At 51.6% G+C, this 26273-nt stretch overlaps 1 protein-coding gene across 1 annotated transcript in view; it reads left to right on the top strand.

Moving 5' to 3' along the window:
- LOC144504346 (uncharacterized) overlaps window positions 1-26273 on the top strand; it is a 118569-nt gene that overhangs the window by 18849 nt on the left and 73447 nt on the right. The window contains exons 3-9 of the mRNA XM_078229525.1: window positions 3106-3215; window positions 5184-5258; window positions 7191-13024; window positions 13145-13433; window positions 13887-17367; window positions 23097-24488; window positions 25201-25311. Coding sequence (XP_078085651.1) covers window positions 3106-3215; window positions 5184-5258; window positions 7191-13024; window positions 13145-13433; window positions 13887-17367; window positions 23097-24488; window positions 25201-25311 — 11292 coding nt within the window. The remainder of the gene's footprint in view (window positions 1-3105; window positions 3216-5183; window positions 5259-7190; window positions 13025-13144; window positions 13434-13886; window positions 17368-23096; window positions 24489-25200; window positions 25312-26273) is intronic.

Here is a 26273-nt window from a genome sequence, read left to right as displayed (position 1 = left end):
AAAGCGAGGCAAAATACTCATTAAGCACCTCTGCCATTTCTACTTGTTCCGTACAGACTTTCCTGCCTTCACCTTTTATAGGCCCTATTCCTTCACGTCTCATCCTTTTACTCTTCACATATTTATTGAACGCCTTAGGGTTTTCCTTAATCCTACCTGCCAAGGCCTTCTCGTGACCCCTTCTGGCTCTCCTAATTTCCTTCTTTAGTCCCTTCCTACAAGCCGTATACTCATCTAGATCTCTATCTTCGCCAAGCTCTCTGAACCTTTTGTACGCTTTCCTTTTCTTCTCGACTAGGTCCTGCACAGCTTTCGTGCACCACGGTTCCTTTAACCTACCAACTCCTCCCTGTCTGCTCGGAACGTTGTCCTGTAGAACTCTAGACAGACATTCCTTGAAAAACTGCCACCTCTCTTCAGTAGATTTCCCCGAGAATACCTCCTTCCAATTTACTCCTCTAATTTGCTGCCTTATGTCTTCATATTTCCCCTTACTCCATATAAACACTTTCCTAGCTTGCCTGATCCTCTCTTTTTCCAATGCAAGCATAAAGGAGATAGAGTTATGATCGCTATCCCCAAGATGCTCTCCCACTGAGAGATCTGACAGCTGTCCAGGTTCATTGGTCAATATCAGATCAAGTACAGCCTCTCCTCTTGTAGGCTTGTCCACATGCTGTGTCAGGAAACCCTCCTGAACACACCTAACGAACTACTCCCCATCCAATCCCCTTACCCGAGGGATATTCCAATCTATGTTTGGGAAATTAAAGTCTCCCATCACAACAACTCTGCTATTACTGCATCTGTCCAGGATCTGTTTCCCTATCTGCTCCTCCACCTCCCTGTTACTATTGGGCGGCCTATAGAAAACTCCCAGCAAAGTGATCGACCCCTTCCCATTCTGCACTTCCACCCACAGAAACTCTGTGGACAATCCCTCCACAGCATACACCTTCTCTACAGCTGTGACACTATCCATGATCATCAGTGCCACTCCATCCCCTCTCTTGCCTCCCTCCCTGTCCTTCCTGCAACATCTGAATCCCGGCACCTGGAGTATCCAGTCCTGTCCCTGAGACATCCAAGTCTCCGTAATGGCCACCACATCACACTTCCAGGCATCGATCCACGCTCTGAGCTCATCCCCTTTATTCACTATACTCCTGGCATTAAAGTAAACACATCTCAATCCTTTGGTCTGAGCTCTCCCCTTCTCTATCCCCCGTCCATCCTCCCTCTTGCACTGTCTATAACCCTTCTCTGTTTGCGAGCTAACTTCCTCGCTCCCAGTCACCTCGTCTCGATCCCCTCCCCCCAACCTATCTAGTTTAAACTCTCCCCAGTAGTCTTAGCCAACCTTCCCGCCAGGATATTGGTCCCCCTGGGATTCAAGTGCCACCTGTTTTTTGTGTACAGGTCACACCTGCCCCTAAAGAAGTCCCAATGGTCCAGGAACCTGAATCCCTGCCCCCTGCACCAGTCCCTCAGCCACACATTCATCCTCCACCTCACTCCATTCCTGCCCTCACCTTCCCGTGGCACAGGCAGCAATCCTGAGATTACTACCTTTGCTTTCCTCCTCCTCAGCTGTCTCCCTAATTCCCTGTACTCTCTTTTCATGACCCCTTCCCCCTTCCTTCCCACATCAGTGGTATCAATATGTACCGCTACCTCTGGCTCCTCTCCCTCCCACCTCAGGATTTCTGGGACTCGACCAGCGACATCCTGGATCCTGGCCCCAGGGAGGCAGACCACCATCCGAGACTCCCGCCTGCCTCCGCAAAAATGCCTGTCCAACCCCCTTACTGTCGAGTCCCCGATTAACACTGCCTTCCTCCTCTTTTCCTTAGCCCTCTGAGTTACAGGGCCAGACTCCACTCCGGAGACACGGCCACTGCTGTTCCCCCCAGCAGTACTCAGGCTGGAGTACTTGTTGTGTAGGGGCACATCCACCGGGGTGCTCTCAATCACCCGAGCTTTACCCTTCCTGGCCGTCACCCACTTGGCCTCCACCCGTGGCCCTGGTGTGACCACCTGATGATAGCTCTTGTCTATCACCACCTCATTCTCCCTCATCAGCCTAAGATCCTCGAGCTGCAGTTCCAGCTCCCTAACGCGGTCCCTCAGGAACCGCAGCTCGACACACCCCTCACAGATGTGGATGTCCGGGAGGCCAGGTGCCTCCAGGACCTCCCACATCCTACACTGGGAACAACACACTGGCTTCACACTCATATTTGACCCTTTTTACCAAGGTACACAGAGAAAAGTAAATAAGAATTAAAACTCACCCCTGCTCGCCCTGTCCCCTGAAGCCCCGTGAGCCAAAGCCCTTACAGCTCACACTCTGCTTCCCACTCACTCCGCTGCCCGCTCCTGACGCTGCCCGCTGTGTACTGCGGCCTCCCTTTTAGACCTCCCGCATGCTTAAAAAGAAACACACTTTCCCGACACACCCCGCGGCCCACTTCCGCTAAAATTTTAAAGTTATTTAAGGTTAAAGTTAAAGTAATTTTACCACACATAAAGCCCGCGAAAAACTTTAAAAAGTCAGTCGCTCACCTCACACACTGGCACCTCCTCTCTGCTTGTTCCACGAACAATGTTTCTTAAAAAAAAATCCTTCCAGAATGTTGTGGAGGTGGCGGTGGGAACAAGGGTGGGCTTTGTCACCGCTCTCCTTTAATGGGAGAGGAGAATTGATTCTCTATCCTGATCAATCTGTCTCCCCAAATCATGCTGTGGTCTGGGGAGGAGAGGGTGGCTGTGCTCCAAGATCTTCTACAGTCGCTCTGCTCAGTGACAGCTATCTAATCGGATGGTCAACTGGACAGTGCCATTTGGCTGCTAAACTGTAGCTCAGCTGGAGTGCAGTGACTCATAGAGTCACGAAGCAGAGAAAGGCCCTTTGGCCATCGTGTGCCTGCTGGCTCTTTGGCAGGGCTATCCGATTAATGGCACTCTCCTCCTTTCCCCCATGTTTGCGTTTGGGGGTATATGCATCCCGATTCTTTGCTGTTGAATTTGCTCCTTAATGTGAGAACGGGAAGAGGAAGGCAAGTTTGATTTTGTAAATTTGACTCTTGACTCTTGTGACCTTAGGTGAAGTGATCCTGAAGGAAGGTGACACGGTGACTTTTGGCCATCCGCAGAGCTCACAAGTGGAACGCGGGGAAAGAGTCCGTCAGCCCAATTCTGAATTTTACTTCCTGGTAAATCTGTTTGGAGGGAAAAAGTTGTCTTTTTGCAACACTTGTAATGTTGTGATTGAGGAATGGTGAAAGAGGGTTCACAGTTATAAATGGAATTGTGAATGGCCTGTGCATCTTCCGGAGTTCCTGAGCTCTGGACAGACAGCGTCCTAGTCCCAGGGAACTGCAGTGGATCCGTACGGCTCCAACATCACTCAAGAAGCTTGACACCTTCCAGGAAACAGCAGCCCATTTGATTGCTATCCCTTCCACAAACATTCATTCGTTCCGCCACTGATGCACAGTGGCAGCCGTGTGTACTATCTACAAGATGCACTGCAGGAACTCACCATGGTTCCTTAGACAGTACCTTCCAAACCCATGACCACTACCATCTAGAAGGGACAAGAGTAGCAGATATCTGGGAACATCACAACCTGCAAGTTCTCCTCCGAGGCACTCACCATTCTGATTTGGAAATATATCGTCGTTCCTTCACTTGTCGCTGGGTCAAATCCTGGAACTCCCTCCCTAACTGTAGGTGTACCTACACCTCAGGGACTCCAGCGGTTCCTGAAGGCAACTCACCACCACTTTCCCGAGGAGCAATTAGGGATGGGCAATAAATGCTGGTCTAGCCAGCGACATCCGTAAATGAATGACAAGATCACTCGTTTCCTTAGGGCTCAAAAATCTATTGACCTCTTGTCTTGAAAATACTCGATGATGGAGCATCAACAGCTCCCTGATTCTCAAGGTTCGCAATCCTCTGACTGAAGAAAAGTCTCCTCCTCGCAGAATTAACTTGTCCTTAATTCTGTGTTCTGGGTTCCCGAGCCAACGGGAGTAGCATCTATGCTACTGAACCCTGTCAGCACGTTTGAACAAGATCACCCTTTATTCATCTAGATTCCCGAGAGTACAGGCCCATTCTCTCCTAATAGGACAGCCCTTTCATCTCTGGAATCAGTCCAGTGACTCCTCTAAAACAAGTAGATGCTACCTTTGGTAAGTAGCCCAGAGCTGTACACAATATTCCAAGTCTAGTCTAACTAAGCCCTATAGAATTGCACTAAAAGCAAAATACTACAGATACTGGAAACGTGAAGTAAAATCAGTACATGCTGGGAAATACCCAGCAGCCTGGCAGCTGCTGTGGAGAGAGAGAAACGGAGTCCGACTCGAGGACAGCTTCTTCCCTGCTGCTGTCAGATGTTTGAATGGACTTACCTTGCATTAAGTTGATCTTTCTCAGACCCTAGCTATGACTGTAACACTACATTCTGCACTCTCTCCTTTCCTTCTCTATGAACCTGGTGTTGTGAGACTTCTTACCATTCTCTATGAACGGTATGCTTTGTCTGTATAGCGCGCAACAAACAATACTTTTCACTGTGTGTTAATACATGTGACCAATAATAAATCAAATCATCTCCATATGAGTCTCCAATCTGAAGGAAGGTCGAAATTTATTGAGTTTTGGATCATTGAAAGTGGGGAGGGGCAGGGGGGGGGGGGGGGTGTAAAACAGGGAAAACCTGGGATTAAAGTTTGAGAGAGATAAAGTTTTGGGATGTGGAATCGCTGGCTGGGTCCAGCATTTATTGCTCATCCTGAACTGCCCTCCATTTCAGAGGGCAGTTGAGAGTCAACCACATTGCTGTGGCTCTGGAGTCAGGTGTAGGCCAGACCAGGTAAGGACGGCAGATTTCCTTCCCTAAAGGACATTAATGAATTCGATGGTTTTTCCAACAATCGACAACGGTTTCATGGTCATCAGTAGATTCTTAATTCCAGATTTTAAAAATTGAATTCAAATTCCACCATCTGCCGTGCCGGGATTCGAACGCGGGTCCCCAGATTTTGCTCTTGGTCTGTGGATTACTGGTCCATATTGTGTATGTTGTACGTGATCAGAGCGTATGTGGGGAGGAGAGGCTGTGGAGGGTGGAGGTTGTACTGATTGTATTGTGTGCTGTGTTTTCTCAGTTTGAGCTGTGTGACTGTCAGCAGGACGAAGGTAGTGGGCAGAATCTGGACATCAGGCCCAGCTCCCAACAACAGGTAAACCAATTTCCCCAAGTGTCTAACAGCGATTAACCATCTTTCAGATGTATTCCCTGTTGCCTTGCCTTTTTCTTATATTACAGCAAGCAGCAGAGAGACAAGGACTTACATCATTGGTTTTGGTGATGTCCATTGAGAGATAGATAGGACCCGAGGAAGTATCCACCTTCTCTTACATAATTGCCACGGGACGTCATTGACTCCCCCTGCCCCTCAGCATCACAGTGTCACTCTCTGGGCAATACCATCGCCCAATGCTACTGTCCTTGGCACTACCCCCGCGGGATTGTGTTGACCATAAGGGTTCAAATGGCCTTCAGGGGATGCAGAGGGGAGAGAGTGAGCATTTGCTGGTTCGTCAGTGCCCCTTATTTGGGGCGGCACGGTGGTTAGCACTGCTGCCTTACAGCGTCAGGGACCCGGGTTCGATTCCAGCCTCTGGTCACTGTCTGTGTGGAGTTTTCATATTCTCCCCGTGTCTGCGTGGGTTTCCTCCGGATGCTCCAGTTTCCTCCCACAGTCCAAAGATGTGCGGGTCAGGTGGATTGGCCGTGCTAAATTGCCCCTTAGTGTCAGGGGGATTGTTGTTGGTGCGGGCTCGATGGGCCAAATGGCCTCCTCCTGCACTGGAGGGATTCTATGAGCTGTACAGGATGAATGATGACATCTCCCACAGTCGAGTAACCTGCTTGCTGGTGAGAGTCATGGCCAAGTGTGTGAGGTTCTGGAGGTCCATGATCCCTCAGACACTGCAGTCCGATGACATATCTCAGGGTTGGGAGGAAATGAGCAAGCAGCCTAAAAGAAAATGGCAAAGTTGCCTTGTCCAGAGAGGGTGCTGGAAGGTGAGACCAGAAACGAGAGGTCCACAGGGAGCTTTGTCAGTATTTATTACTGGGTGTGGGCATTGCTGGCAAAGCTACACTTATTGCCCATCCCTGGTTACCCTGAGTAAGAAGTCTCATAACACCAGGTTAAAGTCCAGTAGGTTTATTTGATAGCACGAGCTTTCGGGCACTGCCCCTTCATCATCTCATGAAGGGGCAGCGCTCCAAAAGCTCGTGCTACCAAATAAACCTGCTGGACTTTAACCTGGTGTTGTGAGACTTCTTACTGTGCCTACCCCAGTCCGACGCCGGCATCTCCACATCATGGTTACCCTGAGGGTTGGAGTCACCCAGGTTAGAGGTTGGAATCACATACTAACCCAGATTGGATAAGGGGCTCAGGTTTCCTTTGCTGAAAAACAGTCATAGAATCCCACAGTGCCGAAGGAGGCCATTCGGCCCATCGAGTCTGCACCGACAACAATCCTACCCAGGCCCTATCCCACGTAACCCCACGTATTTCCCTTGCTAGTCCCCCTGACACTAAGGGTCAATTTAGCATGGCCAATCAACCTAACCCGCACATTTTGGACTGTGGAGGAAACTGGAGCACCCGGAGGAAACCCACAGAGAAACGGGGAGAATGTGCAGACTCCACACAGACAGTGACCCGAGGCTGGAATGGAACCCGAGTCCCTGGCGCTGTGAGGTAGTAGTGCTAACCACTGTGCCGCTCACATAATGAACTAGTTGGGCTTCCATATCCAATGACGGCCAGGAATATAAAACAGACATTAATAAATCCAGTCAGGAATTCAGGAGAAATGCCTGTAGCCAGACAGTGGTGAGAAGATGGAATTAATCGTCCATATTCTAATGGGCTAATAGAAATTTGCTTATGAGAATTGGAATTGAGTAACCAATGTTGAGAGGGGCTGAAGGGATCCAGTGATATGGGAGGGATCAGGGTGTTGAATTTGATAATCAGCCATGACAATGCTCGATGGGTCGAATAGCCTCCTCCTGCTCCTATTTTCTATGTCTGTGAACTCTTTATGATATGTAGCCCGTTAAGAGTAACATATTTTCCTATTAAATGCAGACCTCAATCGTTCCTGTCCCCAGCCCAAGATTCCGGACTCCTCAGGAATTATTCCCGTTCTTGGAAACGTTTCCTGGGTTCCTGCAGGGACTACATTGGCCTGCGGAAGAAGCTGAAGTTGGCATCAGACACAGCCTGGCACTGCGTGGTCCTGCTGTACCTGCCGTGCGTCCGGGCACTCCTCACCCAACTCGTGACAGACTCCAATCAGCCCCACATCGGATGTTCGGGTTTCCATATCGTCAGCGCCTGGGGTCTACAAGTCAGTCAGCAGGTTGTGAGTCATCGCCGCTGGCAACCAGAACATCCCATAGTCTCATGGTGTCACCAGTGACTGTGGGAGAGACTTCCCAGCTGTCTGCCTCAGCTGCGGACTCCTGCGTTGGGCAGCTCGCCGATTCCCGGATAACCGAGTGCAGACCCTTTTTCCCGCTGGTGGGCAGGTTTGGTCTTTCCACCTCTCCGAGTTCTGCTGGACAGTCGGCCAGACGACAGCTTGAAGGCTGCACCCTGGGATCTGTGTCTGCAGAGGCAGCTTCTCACTGTGAGCAATCACCTCCTTTGAATGAAAGACACGGCTCCAGGACGTATCACTGGCCGGCATGGGGTGAGCAACAGACTCGGGCGTCTCCTGATCCGGCCCAAGGGACAGCAGAAGCTGCCGTCTCGGTCCTAACTGACCACATCTCAACCTCTCCGCCCTGCTTTCACCGGGACTCGGTGCAGCAAGGTAGCTCGGGTGAGGCTGAGGTCCCCTCTGTAACGCGTTCTGACACACTGGTGCCGATGGGTGAACTTGCTTCCTTCAAAGAGGGCTCTACTGGTGCCAGGACCCCAACTGGCAGTGTTCACCAGGAGAGCCTGGGCAACAACCAGCCCTCCCGAAGCAGCGACAATCAGGGTAGGTCACCCAGCGACGGGGAGCACAGGATAGAGGATGCGGTGGGTATGGAATGGTCACCTTCTGTGGTTAACGACACAGCAGCTGATACAGGAGTGCCGGATGTGAGAGAGGCAGATGTGCACTCGGTGTCCCAGCTGGACATTGATGCTATTGGACATGGCATGGATGGTGAACGAGTGCTGATTGAGTCCAGGGTGCACGGTGGCGCGGTTATGGAGGATGTATCAGCTGCTTTGGATGTGAGCACTGAAGACATCGCATCAGAAAGCCCCCTGTCTGCTGTCGGTGGCCCTCGTGGAGGCTCTGCTTCTGTTGTTGCTGAAGGATTGGAGAGTCAGCGCCACCCCGGGCAGAGCAAGGTGGCTGAGCCAATAGAGTCTGACTCGCTCAGCCCTGTGGCTGACCAGCGACCAAATTGCTCTTCCCTGTCTGAAACTACAGAGAAAAATCAGGCTGCGGAGAATGCGATTGGCTCAGTACGGACAGAGACGCCTGTACGGACAGAGACGCCTGTACGGACAGAGACGCCTGTACGGACAGAGACGCCTGTACGGACAGAGACGCCTGTCGATGTCGTGGGGGTTTGTTCCCGGATGAATGATGAACACATTGGGGGTAACTCTGCATCTGAAGGGGATTCAGCCGGCCAGACCGGAGAGATTCTGAACAAATGTGTTGAGCAAAGGGCTGGTGGCCCGAACAAGGATATTCCAGAGTGTGCCTTGTTACTTCAAGACAGACTCAGCACTCCCACGGCAGCAGTGTGTGAGAGCAATGAAGAGACTATGGGTTCACGTGAGGAGCCCGCGAGATTTCTAGATTGTGAGAGGACAGAGCTGGAACTTCCTCTGGCCGTAGAGTCGACCGCCTCTGCTGCGGGGTTGATGGATGAAGTCCATCTGGATGAAGGTGTGAACTGTGGCCACAATCAGACTGAGGGGGCAGCAGGGGAGCTGAGGTCAACCGGGGAGAGAGAGGTTGAACCTGGGGTGTGTCACCAAGCTGATGGTGTGTCTCCGGCGTTAAGCCAGGCCCTTCCTGCCAGTCCGGAATGGCCAAGTCCTGGAACAGAACCTGATCTGAGTAGCCCCGAATCACAGCTTTCCCCTCCATGTTTGCCAGTGGGAGAAACATCACTTGTTGACACCGGCTCAACAGCTGATTGTCTGAATTTGAATGATAATACGCTCACTTTTGATAAGCTGCATCTTCTGAATACTTTGGGCTTGAAGGCAGAAACTCCAAACCCTCCACCAGGAAAAATACCGAGTGCGTTCAGAAGACAGATGGGAAAAGGAGGAGATTCGATTGACCCAGAAGCATCCAGCCCTGTTATCGAGACGGTGGTCACACATAAAGAGGATGTAGGTGGATTCTCTGCACGTATAAAATCAGGAGAGGATGGAGTGACGGTCACAGAGGAACGGCCAGGAGCAGTTTCCCACACTGCAATGGCTGAATGTCCCGTGCAGGGTAATTCCCTGGCAAAAGTTGACCATTTCTCAGAGACCAAAGATGAGTCACCGTTGACCACCAAAGCGGCCGTAAACATGCACGCCATTCCAATCAGTACATGGCCAAACTCCGGCCATTCCATGCCATCAACAGCCAGCACAGATAATGACAGCTTGATATATTCCAATCTCGGCAAGTTGTGCTGCTCTTCCCTTGTGGGACCTGAGAGGTCCGGAATGCAGGGTGAAGTCAGTGCGGGTGGACAGTGCAGTGAAGGAGGGCGGTCATGCACAGTGCTTGGAGAGGTAACTGGAGCCTCTGGGGGCTGCGTTACGCTGGGAAAGACTCCAGGAAACTCCTCGGATCCAGGGGGACTTGCTGCGTTAATGGAAATCCAAAGTGAACTTGGCTCGACTGGTCAAAGAGAGTCAGAAAGAGGTGGCCAAACTGAAGGATTACACCCAGGCAGTGATCCTGAATGCAAAGCAGATCCTCTGGAATGTACACAATTCCCAAATAATCCCATTGGGTCTATGGCTGTAAATGTCGAGGCAGTGGGAAGTCTCGGTGTCACTGGACGCGCTGTAAATAACGCAACAGTGACGGAAGGGTGTCTCCGTGCTGCTGCTCCTGATGTTATGGAGAGCTTCGCAACACTGGATCCCACTGTTAGAGATGATTCCATGGATGTTGAAGATCCCATTGGGATGGATGAAGGTATGGATGTTGACCCAGTGTCAGAGTGTGCAGGCAGGGATGTGATTGAAGCATCTGATTCTTCTAGTGTTAGTCCAGCGCGCTCTGAGCTGGAGCTACAGAGTGACCGCAATGTTGCTCCCGAGGCTGTAAGCTGTGGAGATGATGGAAATGTGGACGAGGTACTAACGACAGAGCCGTCTGCTGTGACGGTTACCCTCGGTGACACCACGAGGGAGGAGAAGGAAGGGTTTGTGTCATTGACTCGAGCTGGTGACCTGGTGAAATTGGAAGCTGCGGGAACACTGGCAGCAGACCGGCATGATGCAGCTAGAGCTCCTTCGTGTATCCTAGAGACAGATGCCCGCTGTCCTGTATCCCTGACCACAGTGACAGCCGGGGACCATGGCAATGTCAACCCACTCACGCAGACTGAAAACCTGCCCCACGCAGCAGAGGAAGCACCCGATGATCAGAGTCCCTGCGAGTGCCCAGCCCCAGCGGAGCCTCCTCCCGGAGACCAAGTTCCAAGCAGCACACCGTGCAGCTCGGAGAGTGAGGAGAGCTCGCAGGGTGCAGTAAGGGTGGCACTTTCGGAGAGACCACTTGGTGCCACCCCAGTTGCCTCTGATCAGGGCACACCCCGAGAACGAGGTGCGACGGACGAACATCAAACAGTGTCTGAAGCTGGGCTAGATCAGCCAAGGCTAGTCGGTGTAGACCAGCACGGAGACCTGCTCTCTGGAAACCGAGAAAACACCATGCCGTCTGAAGCTTGTGAATTGTTGGCTGAAGCTTGCAATCATTTCACCACCGTCAATAAAACAAAGGCAAATAGGAATGCTGTCGTTGAGGGATTGGAGGCATTCACTTCAGGAGAGGATTCTGGAGCTGATAGGTCAGGAGTGATCTCTCCGATGAAGAACAGGAAGTCTGAAACAGCCGATAAACTGGTGAAGATCCAACATTGTCCTCTGAGTGAGCCAGATAATGAACGCTGCAGTTTCTCTGCTGTGCCACTGGCTGCCCCTGGCCAAAGTGAGGTGGCAGAGGCTGGCAAAAGGCCAGCAGCACCATCCGGAACCATCCCACTATCCTGCATGAGTACCGCTGCTGTCCGATGTGGCAGCGAAGATAATCCTGCGACTCTGAGGCATCCGGAGAGAGCCCAGACTTGTGAAAATGTCGCAGAGGTCGAAGATGAATCTGATGGTTCTAGGAAAGCAGCTGATGTCTGCCCTGCCCACTCTGTTGGAGAACATTCTGGAAAGAAAGTCCATCTGTCTGCTGCTGGCCCTGGAGATGGGGATTCTTCTCCTGGGAGCCACCCTCTTCGGGATGAAGCTTCTGCTGCCGCGGCACAGACTGAGCTGAGAGCAAGGCTGAATGGCTCGATCTTCGATTCCGGTTTTGAATCTGTCTCTGAGCGGAGCAATAACTTCACCCCTTCCAATCCGGACCCTGGACTCCCGGCTCAGGAAGCTCGTCCGTTCACTGTGTCTGAGAGAGAGCTGGGGTTAAGCAGGGGAAACGAGCGGGATGCAAGCTGGAGTGCTGAGCGAGGGTGTTTGGGTGCGACAGAGCAGATCGCGGCTGACATTAAACAGGCAGAGGTGGGATTGAATGAGACCCAAGGCGACAAGAATTCCAAATTCCTGTTGAATTGCTCGGCAAAGGCGGAAACCGCAGAGAGGGGAGAGCAGGAACTGGCCAAGTCCATTCCCTCTGATACCCAGGGGACGGTGCTTCAAGGGGAGTTAGACCGGGGGCAATCCTCAGCTAAAGAGCAGGCTGAAGAAGAAAATGTTTGTGACGATCCCATGGTGCGACAGGATGCTGTAGAGAACGGAGCCCTGCCATGTGGCAGCCTGTTGCAGAGTGAGGACTCAGCAGAGGATTTGAAGTCAGTGTCTGGGTTATCTGTACCACTCAGTTCCCCTCTTGGGGCAGAGCAGGAACTGGATGAAGGGTCCATGGAGAGCGATGGTGTGCTTGGCTGTGATGAGCAGTGTTGGTCAGTGGAAGGCAATGAGCTCACTGACCGAGATAACGCTGAGGGCTTCGAGGGTGAGGCCTCCAGTGATGTAGACATGATGCAACCTGAGCTACGTCCTGGGTGTACACTGGCTCCTGGCAGCCCAGAGGAGAACGATGTTTGTATCACGGCTGCCGCCAACCCACACCCTCTGTCTGTCTCTGCAGCTCAGGCCTCCAGCCAAGCTGATAGTGAGGAGGGAAAGGTCAGTCCGATGCTACTTGATGCTGGCGGAGAGTCGGCCCTTGTGTCCTCCGAGCAGGAGGGGGATCAAAGGCACCAAAAAATGAAGAAGTCTCGAGTCCCAGAGGAATGTCCCGGATGGTCAGAGCTCCGAGTTGGAGTTTGCCCGGCTGGCGAGAGGGCATCGCAGAGCCCCGATACAAAGCAGCGGGTTCTCCAATGGGGTCTGGAAATGGCCGGGTCAAAGCGTGAATTGCCCAGGGCTTTGGAAACAGACAGAAGGGGGAGGTCAGTGGGTGAGGAACCAGTGGAAGGATTCAGCTCGGTAACTGGGTTACCCACTGGACTGGATTCACCTGATGATGGGACGGGAGTGGAGGCCGGGGAAGGGTCCTGTGAAAATGATACATTGGCGGATATCACACCGTGTGGACCAATGGGAAGCAGTGAGCTGACTGAGCAAACTGATGATGAGGAGCTGGAGGAGGGGAGTGACCAGCTGGAGGAGGGGAGTGACCAGCTGGAGGAGGGGAGTGACCAGCTGGAGGAGGGGAGGGACCAGCTGGAGGAGGGGAGGGACCAGCTGGAGGAGGGGAGGGACCAGCTGGAGGAGGGGAGGGACCAGCTGGAGGAGGGGAGTGACCAGCTGGAGGAGGGGAGGGACCAGCTGGAGGAGGGGAGGGACCAGCTGGAGGAGGGGAGTGACCAGCTGGAGGAGGGGAGTGACCAGCTGGAGGAGGGGAGTGACCAGCTGGAGGAGGGGTGTGACCAGCTGGAGGAGGGAGGTGACCAGCTGGAGGAGAGGAGGGACCAGCTGGAGGAGGGGAGTGACCAGCTGGAGGAGGTGAGTGACCAGCTGGAGGAGGTGAGTGACCAGCTGGAGGAGGTGAGTGACCAGCTGGAGGAGGTGAGTGACCAGCTGGAGGAGGTGAGTGACCAGCTGGAGGAGGTGAGTGACCAGCTGGAGGAGGTGAGTGACCAGCTGGAGGAAGGGAGTGACCAGCTGGAGGAAGGGAGTGACCAGCTGGAAGAGGAGAGGGACCAGCTGGAGGAGGAGAGTGAACAGCTGGAGGAGGGGAGTGACCAGCTGGAGGAGGAGAGTGACCAGCTGGAGGAGGAGAGTGACCAGCTGGAGGAGGAGAGTGACCAGCTGGAGGAGGAGAGGGACCAGCTGGAGGAGGAGAGGGACCAGCTGGAGGAGGAGAGGGACCAGCTGGAGGAGGGGAGTGACCAGCTGGAGGAGGAGAGTGACCAGCTGGAGGAGGAGAGTGACCAGCTGGAGGAGGGGAGGGACCAGCTGGAGGAAGAGAGGGACCAGCTGGAGGAGGGGAGTGACCAGCTGGAGGAGGGGAGTGACCAGCTGGAGGAGGGGAGTGACCAGCTGGAGGAGGGGAGTGACCAGCTGGAGGAGGGGAGGGACCAGCTGGAGGAGGAGGGGGACCAGCTGGAGGAGGGGAGGGACCAGCTGGAGGAGGAGAGGGACCAGCTGGAGGAGGGGAGTGACCAGCTGGAGGAGGGGAGTGACCAGCTGGAGGAGGGGAGTGACCAGCTGGAGGAGGGGAGGGACCAGCTGGAGGAGGAGAGTGAACAGGAGGAATGGGAGGCGGAGGGTGAGGAGGAGGAGGACTGGGAGGAGATGACCTCTAGCTCAGAGCGGGAGGTATATACACAGGTGCCCCATACCCTATCAGACAGCGAAACCTCTGCTGCAGATCAGGAGGATGGACCGAGGAATGAAATGAACCTCAACGTTGTTCCCTGTTCTGAAGATTGCTCCACTGATGGAGAGGTAAAGTCCAGCCTCATCGCCCAGGCAGTTTGGAGTGAAGATGATTCATTGCCAGCTTCAGGAACAGTGTCTAACGCACGTCTGTGTGAAGAGGAGAAGGTCTCACAGGAGACTTGCTCTCTAACAGGTTTCTCTGAGGAGCTGTCTGTCTCAAGTGAAGGATCACCGGAGTTAGAGGGTCAACATTTGAAGGAAAACCACTGCACCAATCCAACTCCTGAGCAGCTTGACTTCTCCAGGGATGCTGAGGGAGAGCCTGGGGGTTCTGTCGAGGATCAGAGAGGGGATGCACCAGCTACTTCAGTGACCTTGGGTGAGAAGGGAGTGAGTGAACTGAGCACAAATGGGACTGCGACGTCCCAATCGTATCACACCAAACCCGCAAGCAAATGGAGAGATTGGAGCAACGAGCCCAACCCTGAAATTCGAAAGCACAATGAGACCACGTTGGGAAGAAGCTGGCTGCCAGGCACGGGTGTTGAAGAGGAACCCGAGACTGTGGTTACCGGTGTGGGGGGACAGTTTCAGCCGGAGGAGACCATCCCTCAGTACCACCCCTTCAACAAAGAACGCCAAGCTCTGCTGCCAGAGTCATCGGGCTTGGTACCAATTATTGAGACACATCAGCAGGGAGCTTGCGCCTGTCCTGACCCTCTGGTCACCGGATGGCAAGACATGGAGCCGGATGTGATGGGAATGGGTCACGCTGGTGTGAAACACACAGATCTACCCGAGATAGAAGCTCCTGATGTAAGTCTGACCGAGGCGCTGGGTGTTGAAGCTGGCTCAGGGATTGTCTCCTTGAGCCCCGAGTACCTGAACCTGCAGCTTTCCGAGTCTGAATCCGAGAGGGAAGATGCCACCAGCAAGAGATTAAATGGCCAAAGTCGCCTTGACTCTCGAGAGTTGAAGAGGCCTCGAAAAGAAGAGACGCCGAGTTCAAATTCTGCTGCTGCAAGTCCCAATAAAAGATTGCGTCTGTCCCGGCAAACTGGGACAGGCGGGTTTGGATCAGCCGAGAGGCTGAACCTGAGCCTACTGTTTCTCTCCAAAGAGCTGAGGCAGCATCAAGCCCAGCACATTGGCACGCTGGTCAGGCAATTCTGTACAAAACACGCAGCCTCTCTGGAGCATCCAGCTTACAGCAAAGTCAGAGCATTGAACAGACACGCTGAGGTGGCACGAATGGTTAGAGAGTTCTTCAAAACTCATGTGTCTCGGCCGGAGAATGAAGCTGTTAATACGTCACACCGGGCTGTAGAGAATGAAAAACTGTCTGTTGTTAATCCGTATCACACTTCCGAGATTCCAGGATGTAGGCAGGAGCCAAAGGAAAGCGATGAATTACTGTGTCAGGCGGTGCAGGGTCAAGGTTTAGTTGGCTGTGGCCTTGACTGCAGACGTGTTGCTGATGACGCTGCCGATACCAATACAATGGAACCATCTCCTTCAATCCCTCAGTCGCCCAATGCAGAGGTGAGCTGTCTCGTCGGAGTGAAGGATGATTCGGAAACATCTCCTCTGCAGAGGGGTGGTAAACCTGCTGGAGAAATGGAGACCATCCAAGAAACTAGTTGGGGTGACGCCTCACGTGTTATCTCCGCAGGCTCCATCAAGAGTCATTCAGACAAACACAGCCAACATGACAGGATGGAAGTGATCACTAACGATGGTTCTCCTTCCCTCTCACTCGCAAAGGGCTCAGGGACGTGTTCGGAGCCGAGCAATGTCTCCAGGGACAGTCCAGCAGGACTCTGGTCTCTTCCCCAGTGTTCTTCCAGCATTGGTTCCCACGAGGGGTTAGAGAGCGCTGGGAGTGGTTTGTGGGAAAGCCAGGAAATGCCTGGTGATGCCGATGGGATGGAGGAGGATGCTGGCGGCGCAAGTGGGCATTTACTACAGGAATTACCAAAAAGATCTGGATCCCTGGTGCCGTTTAGCTCTGCCTCAGTAGAGTGTGATGAAGAGGCCAGGAAAGATTCCCAGTGTTCTGCCGCCCTGGCTGACGGACCCATTGGTGATGTGACAGGAGTTTGCTGCGATCACAGACCCAGCGCAGAGGTGTCGCCTCCTTCCCCTGCTCTGTGCACAGATCCTTCCGCTTCTGACCCCCCTGGCCATCTCGGTGGAATGAAGAGTTTCAGTGTGGCAGAGTCATCGCCTCCTGACCACCATAATCTGGATCGGGACCACAATAATCTGGGCCATCGCCACAATGTGGTCAAGGACTTCAGTGTGGCAGAGCCATCGCCTCCTGACCACCATAATGTGCATCATAGCCCTGATGTGATTGAAGGTTTCAGTGTGGTAGAGCCATCACCTGACTACGATAATCTGGATCATGACAACCATAACCTAGGCCGTAGCTCCGATGTGACTGAGGACTTCAGTGTGGCAGAACCATCGCCTCCTGTCTACGGTAATCTGGGTCGTGGCTATGACGTGGGAAAGGGACTTCGGAATGTTGACTGTGATGGTTCAGATGCTTTTCCTCTGGGATGGTCTAACGCGCAGAGCCTCCCGTCATGTGCTTCGGAAATGGGGAATTTCGCTTCGCTGGGTCCTGCTTCCGGCGGCTCTGCTGAGTTCCTGTCCAAATCCAGAGGCGACTGTGATTGGGAACGAGGGAGAGAGTGTCCAGATGACCAGTCAGCCCCTCGCGGATGGAGAGACTCCAGCGTAGTGCCATTATTACCCGGCTGTGAATCTGACGTGCAGCCTTCAAGCAGCGGCGGGTCACAGGACATGGCTGGGAGAGAGTGCCAGGCCGCAGGCTCAGCTGAATCCCACTGCCCAGGTTTCTCACCCAACCACTCACCTGGGGTTGAAGCTGAGCAACTCGGGAGGGCGGCACCTCTAAATGCCAACACGAGGAATCCGGACCGGAGTCCGAGCTCGTCAGTGTGGAAGAGAATGTCACACACGGAAAGAGAAATCACCTTCCGGGAAACTGGAACTGAACCGGAGATCAAACCTAAAGTAGAATTGCTGGAAGATTCTGTAAGATGTGGGAATGTCATCGAGAGTGCGTGGACTGATTTCCCAGAATCCGGTAAAGAGGACACAGGAAAGGACAGAAAAGTAACACCCCGAGCAAGCGGCCAAACCAGCTCAGGTAAGGGCTTCGGTTTAGAAAAGACAATCTAGGAAAAAGATAGAGACATTACTCATATTTAATAATTTGTTAGAAAAGGTTAAATGTATTTATTATTGTCACAAGTAGGCTTACATTAACACTGCAAAGAAGTTACTGTGAAAATCCCCTAGTTGCCACATTCCGGCGCCTGTTTGGGTACACTGAGGGAGAATTTAGCATGGCCAATGCACCTAACCAGCACGTCTTTCAGACTGTGGGAGGAAACCGGAGCACCCGGAGGAAACCCATGCAGACACGGGGAGAACGTGCAGACTCCGCACAGACTGACCCAAGCCGGGAATCGAACCCGGGTCCCTTACGCTGTGAGGCAGCAGTGCAAATCACTGTGCCACTGAGCTGGGAGGAGTACCAGAGGATTTTTTTGATTTGATTTATTATTGTCACATGTATTAGTATAGAGTGAAAAGTATTGTTTCTTGCACACTATCCAGACAAAGCATACCGTTCATAGAGAAGGAAACGAGAGAGTGCAGAATGTAGTGTTACAGTCATAGCCAGGGTGTAGAGAAAGATCAACTTAATGCAAGGTAAGTCCATTCAAAAGTCTGACAGCAGCAGGGAGGAAGCTGTTCTTGAGTCGGTTGGTACGCGACGTCAGACTTTTATATCTTTTTCCCGACGGAAAAAGGTGGAAGAGAGAATGTCCGGGGTGCGTGGTTATGCTGGCCGCTTTGCCGAGGCAGCGGGAAGTGTAGACAGAGTCAGTGGATGGGAGGCTGGTGGATAACTAACGTGATGGAAGGATAGAGGATAGAACATGCCCAGGGAGTTATAGAGTTAGAGCTTAATATCAGAGAAGGAAATATAATGGAATCCCCACTAACTAAAAGAATCAAAAAACATCTCGAAACAAGAAATATATAAATGAAAAGTCAGCAATGATTTTAAAAACCTTGCATGACCAATTTTATGGATTTTTTTGTTGAGAAATCGCAGAGTAGATATTGTGCAGTGATATAATTTCTCTCAATTGTCAATAGACCTTTGATAAGGTGACCCATAACAGACTAGTGAGTAATGTTAGAGAATGTGGAGCTAGGAGCAAGTGGCAGAATGGATTTCTGGCTGGCTTCAAGGCAGAAACCAGACGGTGGGAATAAGAACATAAGAACATAAGAAATAGGAGCAGGAGTAGGCCATCTAGCCCCTCGAGCCTGCCCCGCCATTCAATAAGATCATGGCTGATCTGACGTGGATCAGTACCACTTACCCGCCTGATCCCCATAACCCTTAATTCCCTTACCGATCAGGAATCCATCCATCCGCGCTTTAAACATATTCAGCGAGGTAGCCTCCACCACCTCAGTGGGCAGAGAATTCCAGAGATTCACCACCCTCTGGGAGAAGAAGTTCCTCCTCAACTCTGTCTTAAACCGACCCCCCTTTATTTTGAGGCTGTGTCCTCTAGTTTTAACTTCCTTACTAAGTGGAAAGAATCTCTCCGCCTCCACCCTATCCAGCCCCCGCATTATCTTATAAGTCTCCATAAGATCCATAAGAATACAGAATAGCTACTCACAAGTAGTGATATTCATCAAAGATCAGTGTTGTTCCCAATTTACATCAAGAACATATGAGCTAGGAGCAGGAGTAGGCCATCTGGCCCCTCGAGCCTGCTCCGCCATTCAATAAGATCATGGCTGATCTTTTCATGGACTCAGCTCCACTTACCCGCCCGCTCACCATAACCCTTAATTCCTTTACTGTTCAAAAATTTATCTGTCCTTGCCTTAAAAACATTCAATGAGGTAGCCTCAACTGCTTCGCTAGGCAGGGAATTCCACAGATTCACAACCCTTTGGATGAAGAAGTTCCTCCTCAACTCAGTCCTAAATCTGCTTCCCCTCATTTTGAGGCCATGCCCCCTAGTTCTGGTTTCACCCGCCAGTGGAAACAACTTCAGTCTGTTAACAATCGGACTTTGGAATCAAAAACACAATTTCTGAACTGGCGAATGACGTGAAATTGGAGGATGGTGTGGGATAGTCAGCACTGAGGTGGACTGCAACCAAATTCAGAAACACATGAGTAAAATTGGCAGAATGGGCAAATGAATTTGAGAGGAATAAATTGAAAAGTAGACAAGTTGCAACAATTCACCAAAGATCCTGAGGCAGCACCTTCCAAACCCACAACCACGTCTATCTGGAAGGACAAGGGCAGCAGATACATGGGACACCACCACCTGCAAGCTCCCCTCCAAACCACTCACCATCCTGACTTGGAAATATATCGGCCGTTCCTTCACAGTTGCTGGGTCAAAATCCTGGAATTCCCTCCCTAACGGCACTGTGGGTCAACCCACAGAACATGGACTGCAGCGATTCAAGAAGGCAGCTCACCACCACCTTCTCAAGGGCAACTAGGGAAGGGCAATAAAAGCTGGCCAGCCAGCGACGCCCATGTCCCACGAACGAATAAAAAAAAGTAACCGTCATCAGATTTTAATTAGACTGCAGTTAAGGGTCTGGGGGTGGGTCCAGGGATCTGGGGGGCAGTTTACAAAAGGTTATAAATAAGGAAAGCTGGGAGGACACTCAAGTTGAACATAGACACCAGTATGGATTATTTGGGCTGAATGGCCTGTTGCTGTTCTGAATAACCCAATGAATGATTGGAGGGTGGCTCATGTTGTTCCGTTGTTTAAAAAAGGTTCCAAAAGAAATCCGGGAAATTATCGGCCAGTAAGTTTGACGTCGGTGGGCAAGTTATTGGAAGGTGTGATAAGGGATAGGATCTACAAATATTTGGATAGACAGGGACTTATTAGGGAGAGTCAACATGGCTTTGTGCGTGGTAGGTCATGTTTGACCAATCTATTAGAGTTTTTCGAGGAGGTTACCAGGAAAGTGGATGAAGGGAAGGCGGTGGATGTTGTCTACCTGGATTTCAGCAAGGCCTTTGACAAGGTCCCTCATGGGAGGTTAGTTAGGAAGGTTCAGTCGCTAGGTATACATGGGGAGGTAGTAAATTGGATAAGACACTGGCTCAATGGAAGAAGCCAGAGAGTGGTTGTGGAGGATTGCTTCTCTGAGTGGAGGCCTGTGACTAGTGGTGTGCCGCAGGGATCGGTGTTGGGTCCATTGTTGTTTGTCATCTATATCAATGATCTGGATGATAATGTGGTCAATTGGATCAGCAAGTTTGCTGATGATACAAAGATTGGAGGTGTAGTGGACAGTGAGGAAGGTTTTCAAAGCTTGCAGAGGGATTTGGACCAACGAGAAAAATGGGCTGAAAAATGGCAAATGGAATTTAACGCAGACAAGTGTGAGATATTGCACTTTGGAAAGACAAATCAAAATAGAACGTACAGGGTAAATGGTAGGACTCTGAAGAGTGCAGTTGAACAGAGAGATCTGGGAATACAGGTACAGAATTCCCTAAAAGTGACGTCACAGGTGGATAGGGTCATAAAGAGTGCCTTTGGTACATTGGCCTTTATAAATCGGAGTATCGAGTATAAAAGTTGGAGTGTTATGGTAAGGTTATATAAGGCATTGGTGAGGCCGAATTTGGAGTATTGTGTACAGTTTTGGTCACCTAGTTACAGGAAGGATGTAAATAAGATTGAAAGAGTGCAGAGAAGGTTCACAAGGATGTTGCCGGGTCTTGAGAAGCTGAGTTACAGAGAGAGATTGAATAGGTTGGGACTTGATTCCCTGGAGCGTAGAAGATTGAGGGGAGATTTGATAGAGGTGTATAAGATTTTGATGGGTATAGATAGAGTGAATGCGAGCAGGCTTTTTCCGCTGAGGCTAGGGGAGAAAAAAACCAGAGGGCATGGGTTAAGGGTGAAAGGAGAAAAGTTTAAAGGGAATATTAGGGGGGGCTTCTTCACGCAGAGAGTGGTGGGAGTGTGGAATGAGCTGCCAGATAAAGTGGTAAATGCGGGGTCACTTTTAACATTTAAGAAAAACTTGGACGGGTTCATGGATGAGAGGGGTGTGGAGGGATATGGTCCAAGTGCAGGTCAGTGGGACTGGGCATAAAATGGTTCGGCACAGACAAGAAGGGCCAAAAGGCCTGTTTCTGAGCTGTAATTTTCTATGGTTCTATGGAATGGCTGATTGAGAAAGCTGATTAATAGCCATGACCCAGAGTGTAGAGCAGGGAGGGGGAGACGAGGGGAGGGGGAGACGAGGGGAGGGGGAGACGAGGGGAGGGGGAGACGAGGGGAGGGGGAGACTCTGATTGAGAAAGTGCTGCTCAGCAGAGCACAAGATTGGTTATGAAAAGCTCTTTGCAGAGCTGGCTGGAGAGCAGTATCCAGGAACCATCCGGGGTCCATTTGTGAGTTAGAATCATAGAATCCCTACAGTACAGAAGAAGGCCATTCAGCCCATCGAATCTGTACCGACCTCAATCCCACCCAGGCCCTATTCCCGCAACCCTGCACATTTGCCCTCCTAGTCCCCCTGACACTAGGGCCAATTTAGCATGGCCAATCAACCTAACCCGCACATCTTTGGACTGTGGGACGAAACCGGAGCAGCCGGAGGAAACCCAGACAGACACGGGGAGAACGTGCAAACTCCACAAAGACAGTGACCTAAGGCCGGAATTGAACCCGGGTCCCTGCGCTGTGAGGCGGCAGTGCTAACCACTGTGCCACCCCAACCTAAGTTGGACCTAACTTAACCTTCCCCATGCTCCGGCAGTTTTAGAACATAAGAACTAGGAGCAGGAGTAGGCTATCTGGCCCCTCGAGCCTGCTCTGTCATTCAATAAGATCATGGCTTATCTTTTCGTGGACTCAGCTCCACTTACCCGCCCACTCACCATAACCCTTAATTCCTTTACTGTTCAAAAATACATCTATCCTTGCCTTGAAAACATTCAATGAGGTAGCTTCAACTGCTTCACTGGGCAGGGAATTCCCAGATTCACAACCCTTTGTGTGAAGAAGTTCCTCCTCAACTCAGTCCTAAATCTGCTTCCCCTCATTGTGAGGCCATGCCCCCTAGTTCTAGTTGGGGGGGCCTGTGCCGGGGCGGTGGGGGGAGGAGTTGCCACGCTGGCAGAGGCTCAGTGCTGAAGGGGGAGGATGACGCTATGGCGGAGTGTCAGCACCCGGGGGAGGGGGACACAAAGGTGGCGGGGTGTCAATGCCGGGGGTGCCGTGCGGATGGAGGTGCTGTCTTTCCAATGAAGTGTCAGATTTCCTTCAGTGTACACATTGAGTTTTATGTAATCCAATCGCTTTGTGACTTTACTGGAACCAGCTTTTTATTTGCAGAATGTTCTTTGAACTGATTTGCGTGGAGTGGCTGTGCAGAGTCTGGCTCTGTATGTGAGTCTGGCCCCGAACGAGTGTAGCTGTCTCTAACCTGCCCGTGAAGTTGTCCTCACCGTTTCTCGGCTGCTCACAGTGAAAGATAGAAATTCAGTGATATCTCTGAGATTGGAATATGACAGCTGGGGATAGAATGAAGGTGATTGGCAATAAGAAGCAGATAGGATTGTTTTATTGTGGTGATGTGGAAAGGAATTGGATAAAAATGTAAAGAGGAAACATTTCAAGGCCAGGGGGGAAGAGCGGGAGAGTGGGGTTAATACCAAAGCTCTTTCAAAGAGCTAGCACTGACACAATGGGCCGAATGAGCACCTGTGACGTATGGGTCTGATGGGCCTGTAACTGCAAATCTTGTGGAAGCATTTTAATTGTTTTATTTCTTCCTCCGCAGTTTGTTTTGCGGGAGACAAGACGGTGAAGCGAGGACATGCTGTGAGTTTGGACGCTGGTGCTTATCCTGTGCTGACCTGGTCACAGAATCCCATAGAGCGGGAGATTCCCCCTCACTGCGGTGCAGCAGGCCAGGGACACAAGGGAGAGCCTGGCCAGTGGCATGAGGGGGTGTCTGGCACGGGGCAGGCGGGGAGCCCCTGCGGGGGAGAGTCCAGCCCCTTTGGCTCAGGCTCTGCACCTAATTTGCCGAGTGCGGTGAGCCCTCCCCGGCTGATGCCATCAGCCAATCGCCTCTGCCTGCGGTCGAAGAAGAGAATCAGGGAATCGGGTTCCGGGATGGATGGTGGTTCCCAGCCAGCATTCCCTGTGTCTCCCAGCCCCTTGCCCCTAGAGGGTGAGAGTCCTGGCTCCTCCATTAACTGTGTGATCGTCATTAGCGATAGTGAGGACCAGCCGCCACTGAAAACGGTCAAAGAGGAAAGCGAGAGCGATGATGAAGCTGGAGGTTACCCACATGGCCAAGGGGCAAGGGGTTCAGCCACTCGTGTGCCTGGGTCCCTGCTGCCTTCCGCTCCCAGTGGAGGCAGCATTTACTCTGAGTGTGTGACAGGTGTCAGCTATCCCCCAGGAGCTTCATGTCACCAAGGGACATTAAAATCCAGCCCGCCCGGGCTCTGCCCTGTGTCCGAGGACTACCCTGTGTCCAGTCGCTACCCTGTGCCCAGTTGCTACCCTGTGCCCAGTTGCTACCCTATGCCCGCTCCCAGGGATTCCCCCTCCATTCCCAATGTCATGAGGAGCATGCCGGAATGTGACACTGCCCTTTCACTGAGTGAGGAACGTAGGACTGGATTTCCCAATCTCCGGAATGCCGGATCACCCCCCATCGAGCTCCTGAACCCCTTGAGACAGAGACCAAATCCTAGATCCTGGGCTAAATCTGAAAGTGTCCAGAATGACCTCTTACAGTCCCATGATCCGCCAGCACTTCCCGGACTCCTGAACACCAAGTTTCCCGATCAACTAGTCCTTCCATACAGCTTTGATGACGATATATTCCCACCTCCGGAACTGGACTACCTCCCGGATTCCTCGGATAACTCTAATCAGGAGGGTTCCCTGGACGGTTTTACCGGCTTCCGGAAGCAATTGGCCAATTCTCCGGGCTCTAACTCTGTGTTTAATGGCAGCCAACTTCCTATGGGTCATGGAGATGGGAGACGTTGTGTCGGATTGTCACTATCCCAGAGAGATGCCGATCCCAGTCGTGGGAGGGACCTGAACCCACGTGAAGGAAAGTTTCCCGCTCGCTCGACTCCTGAGGGCCATTCAGACGGTGCATTTCGGGAATGCCAGGATGGAGAGCGTGCTGGGGTCAGTTCTCCATCAGGTAAGGCAATCTTAGGCAATCTGCTTCTTGAAGGCCTGTCTGCCCCCCTCCCGCACCCGCTCCTCCCCCCACTCTCTTTCTCTTGTGCTCGTTCGCTCGCTCTCTCTCCAAAACTCATCTGGCTCACTAATGTCCTGCAGGGAAGGAAATCTGCCATCCTGACCGGGTCTGGCCTACATGTGACTTAAGACACATAAATGCCCTCTGAAATGGCCGAACGAGACACTCAGTGGTCTTGAGTAGGGGTGGGCAGTAAATGCCAACACTCATTGTTGATGTCTACATCTTGTGATCTAAAGCAAAATTCAGTATTGTGGCACCAAACAACAGTACAATCCTCCTGGGAGACACACAATCCAAGATCCAAAATTTCACATGCCCTCCATTTACTGCCAGCACTCACTTAACTTTCTTCAACAAATATTCTCTTTAAATTTGTCAAACTCAACTCGCCTTTTACTCATTGGGTGAGATTTTCCAGCCATGCTCGCCCCAAGGCTGGAAATCCCACCCGAGGTCAACGACCTCTGTCATCTCTGATACTCTCCAGCCTGGGCATCATCCTAATATCGCTTACAAAAACCCACAACTCAATGTTCCCCCTCTTCTCCCCTCAATGCACCTACTCCCCAATAAAGGGAATAGATTCTAAATCTACTAACCTTTTAATCATCTTAAAAACCACGATTATATCTTAGTCCTCCACACTCAGGAATACAAGTCAAGACTCTGCAACTTGTCCCCATACTTAACCCTGGTGAATTGTTGCTGCATCCACACTCTCCTGAGATGCGGTGCCCGGAACTGAACACACTTACTCCAGGTAGGGTGTGTGTGTGTGTCTGTGTGTAACCAAGGGACCCATATCTCCCTTTGCTAAAATAAAGACCTCTTTTTCGCTGGTTTTCAGTGGGGATGGAATCCCAGATCTTGACTTCTTCACTCTTCCTACTTAATATTTGGGAAGTGCTCTGATCATTCTCCATTCCGAAACGTTGCACGTGTCCATGGTAAACCGCCCTCTGTCCCGGCCTCCCTGCACATAGAATCATAGAATCCTACAGTGCAGAAGGAGGCCATCCGGCCCGTTGACTCTGCCCTGACTGCAATCTCACCCAGGCCCTATCCCCATAACCCCATGCATTTACCCTGCTAGTCCCCCTGACACTAAGGAGCAATTTAGCATGGCCAATCCACCTAACCCACACATCTTTGGACTGTGAGAGGAAATCCACGCAGACACGGGGAGAATGTGCAAACTCCGCATAGACAGTGACCCAAGCCTGGAATTGAACCCGGGTCCCTGGCGCTGAGGAGCAGCAGTGCTTGCCACCGTGCCTCCCTACAGTTTTGTCCACCCACTCGCTCTGTCTCTGTTGTTTGAGGGATTCAAATCAGCTGGTGAAGTCGAAACTGGGACTAGGAGCTTTTCTTATTTAATTAATAAACATTTATAGATGAAAGAAACTTGAAGCATGTTTAGTGGGTTCACCGTGCCACAGGTTTTCTGTTAACATGGTCGCTACCACTTTGCACCAAAGGTAAACTGGGATTTAGGGGAAGTGGGGGATTTTCACAGTAACTTCATTGCAGTGTTAATGTAAGTCTGCTTGTGACGATAATAAATACTTTAAGTGTTGGGTCTAGTGTGATGGTGAGGTCCTCTTCATTCTGCTTTCAGCTTGGGTTTCAGTGCAAGCTTCAAGCTCACTGCGGCAGTGAGGAGCAAAACCACTTCTGCTGCAGCTGTTGAATCACCGAGCAACAGGTTATAGTAATAACCCC

The sequence above is a fragment of the Mustelus asterias genome, chromosome 2 (genome assembly GCF_964213995.1).
Source record: "Mustelus asterias chromosome 2, sMusAst1.hap1.1, whole genome shotgun sequence".
Classification (NCBI taxonomy): domain Eukaryota; kingdom Metazoa; phylum Chordata; class Chondrichthyes; order Carcharhiniformes; family Triakidae; genus Mustelus; species Mustelus asterias.
This window is presented reverse-complemented; position numbering and strand designations above follow the sequence as displayed.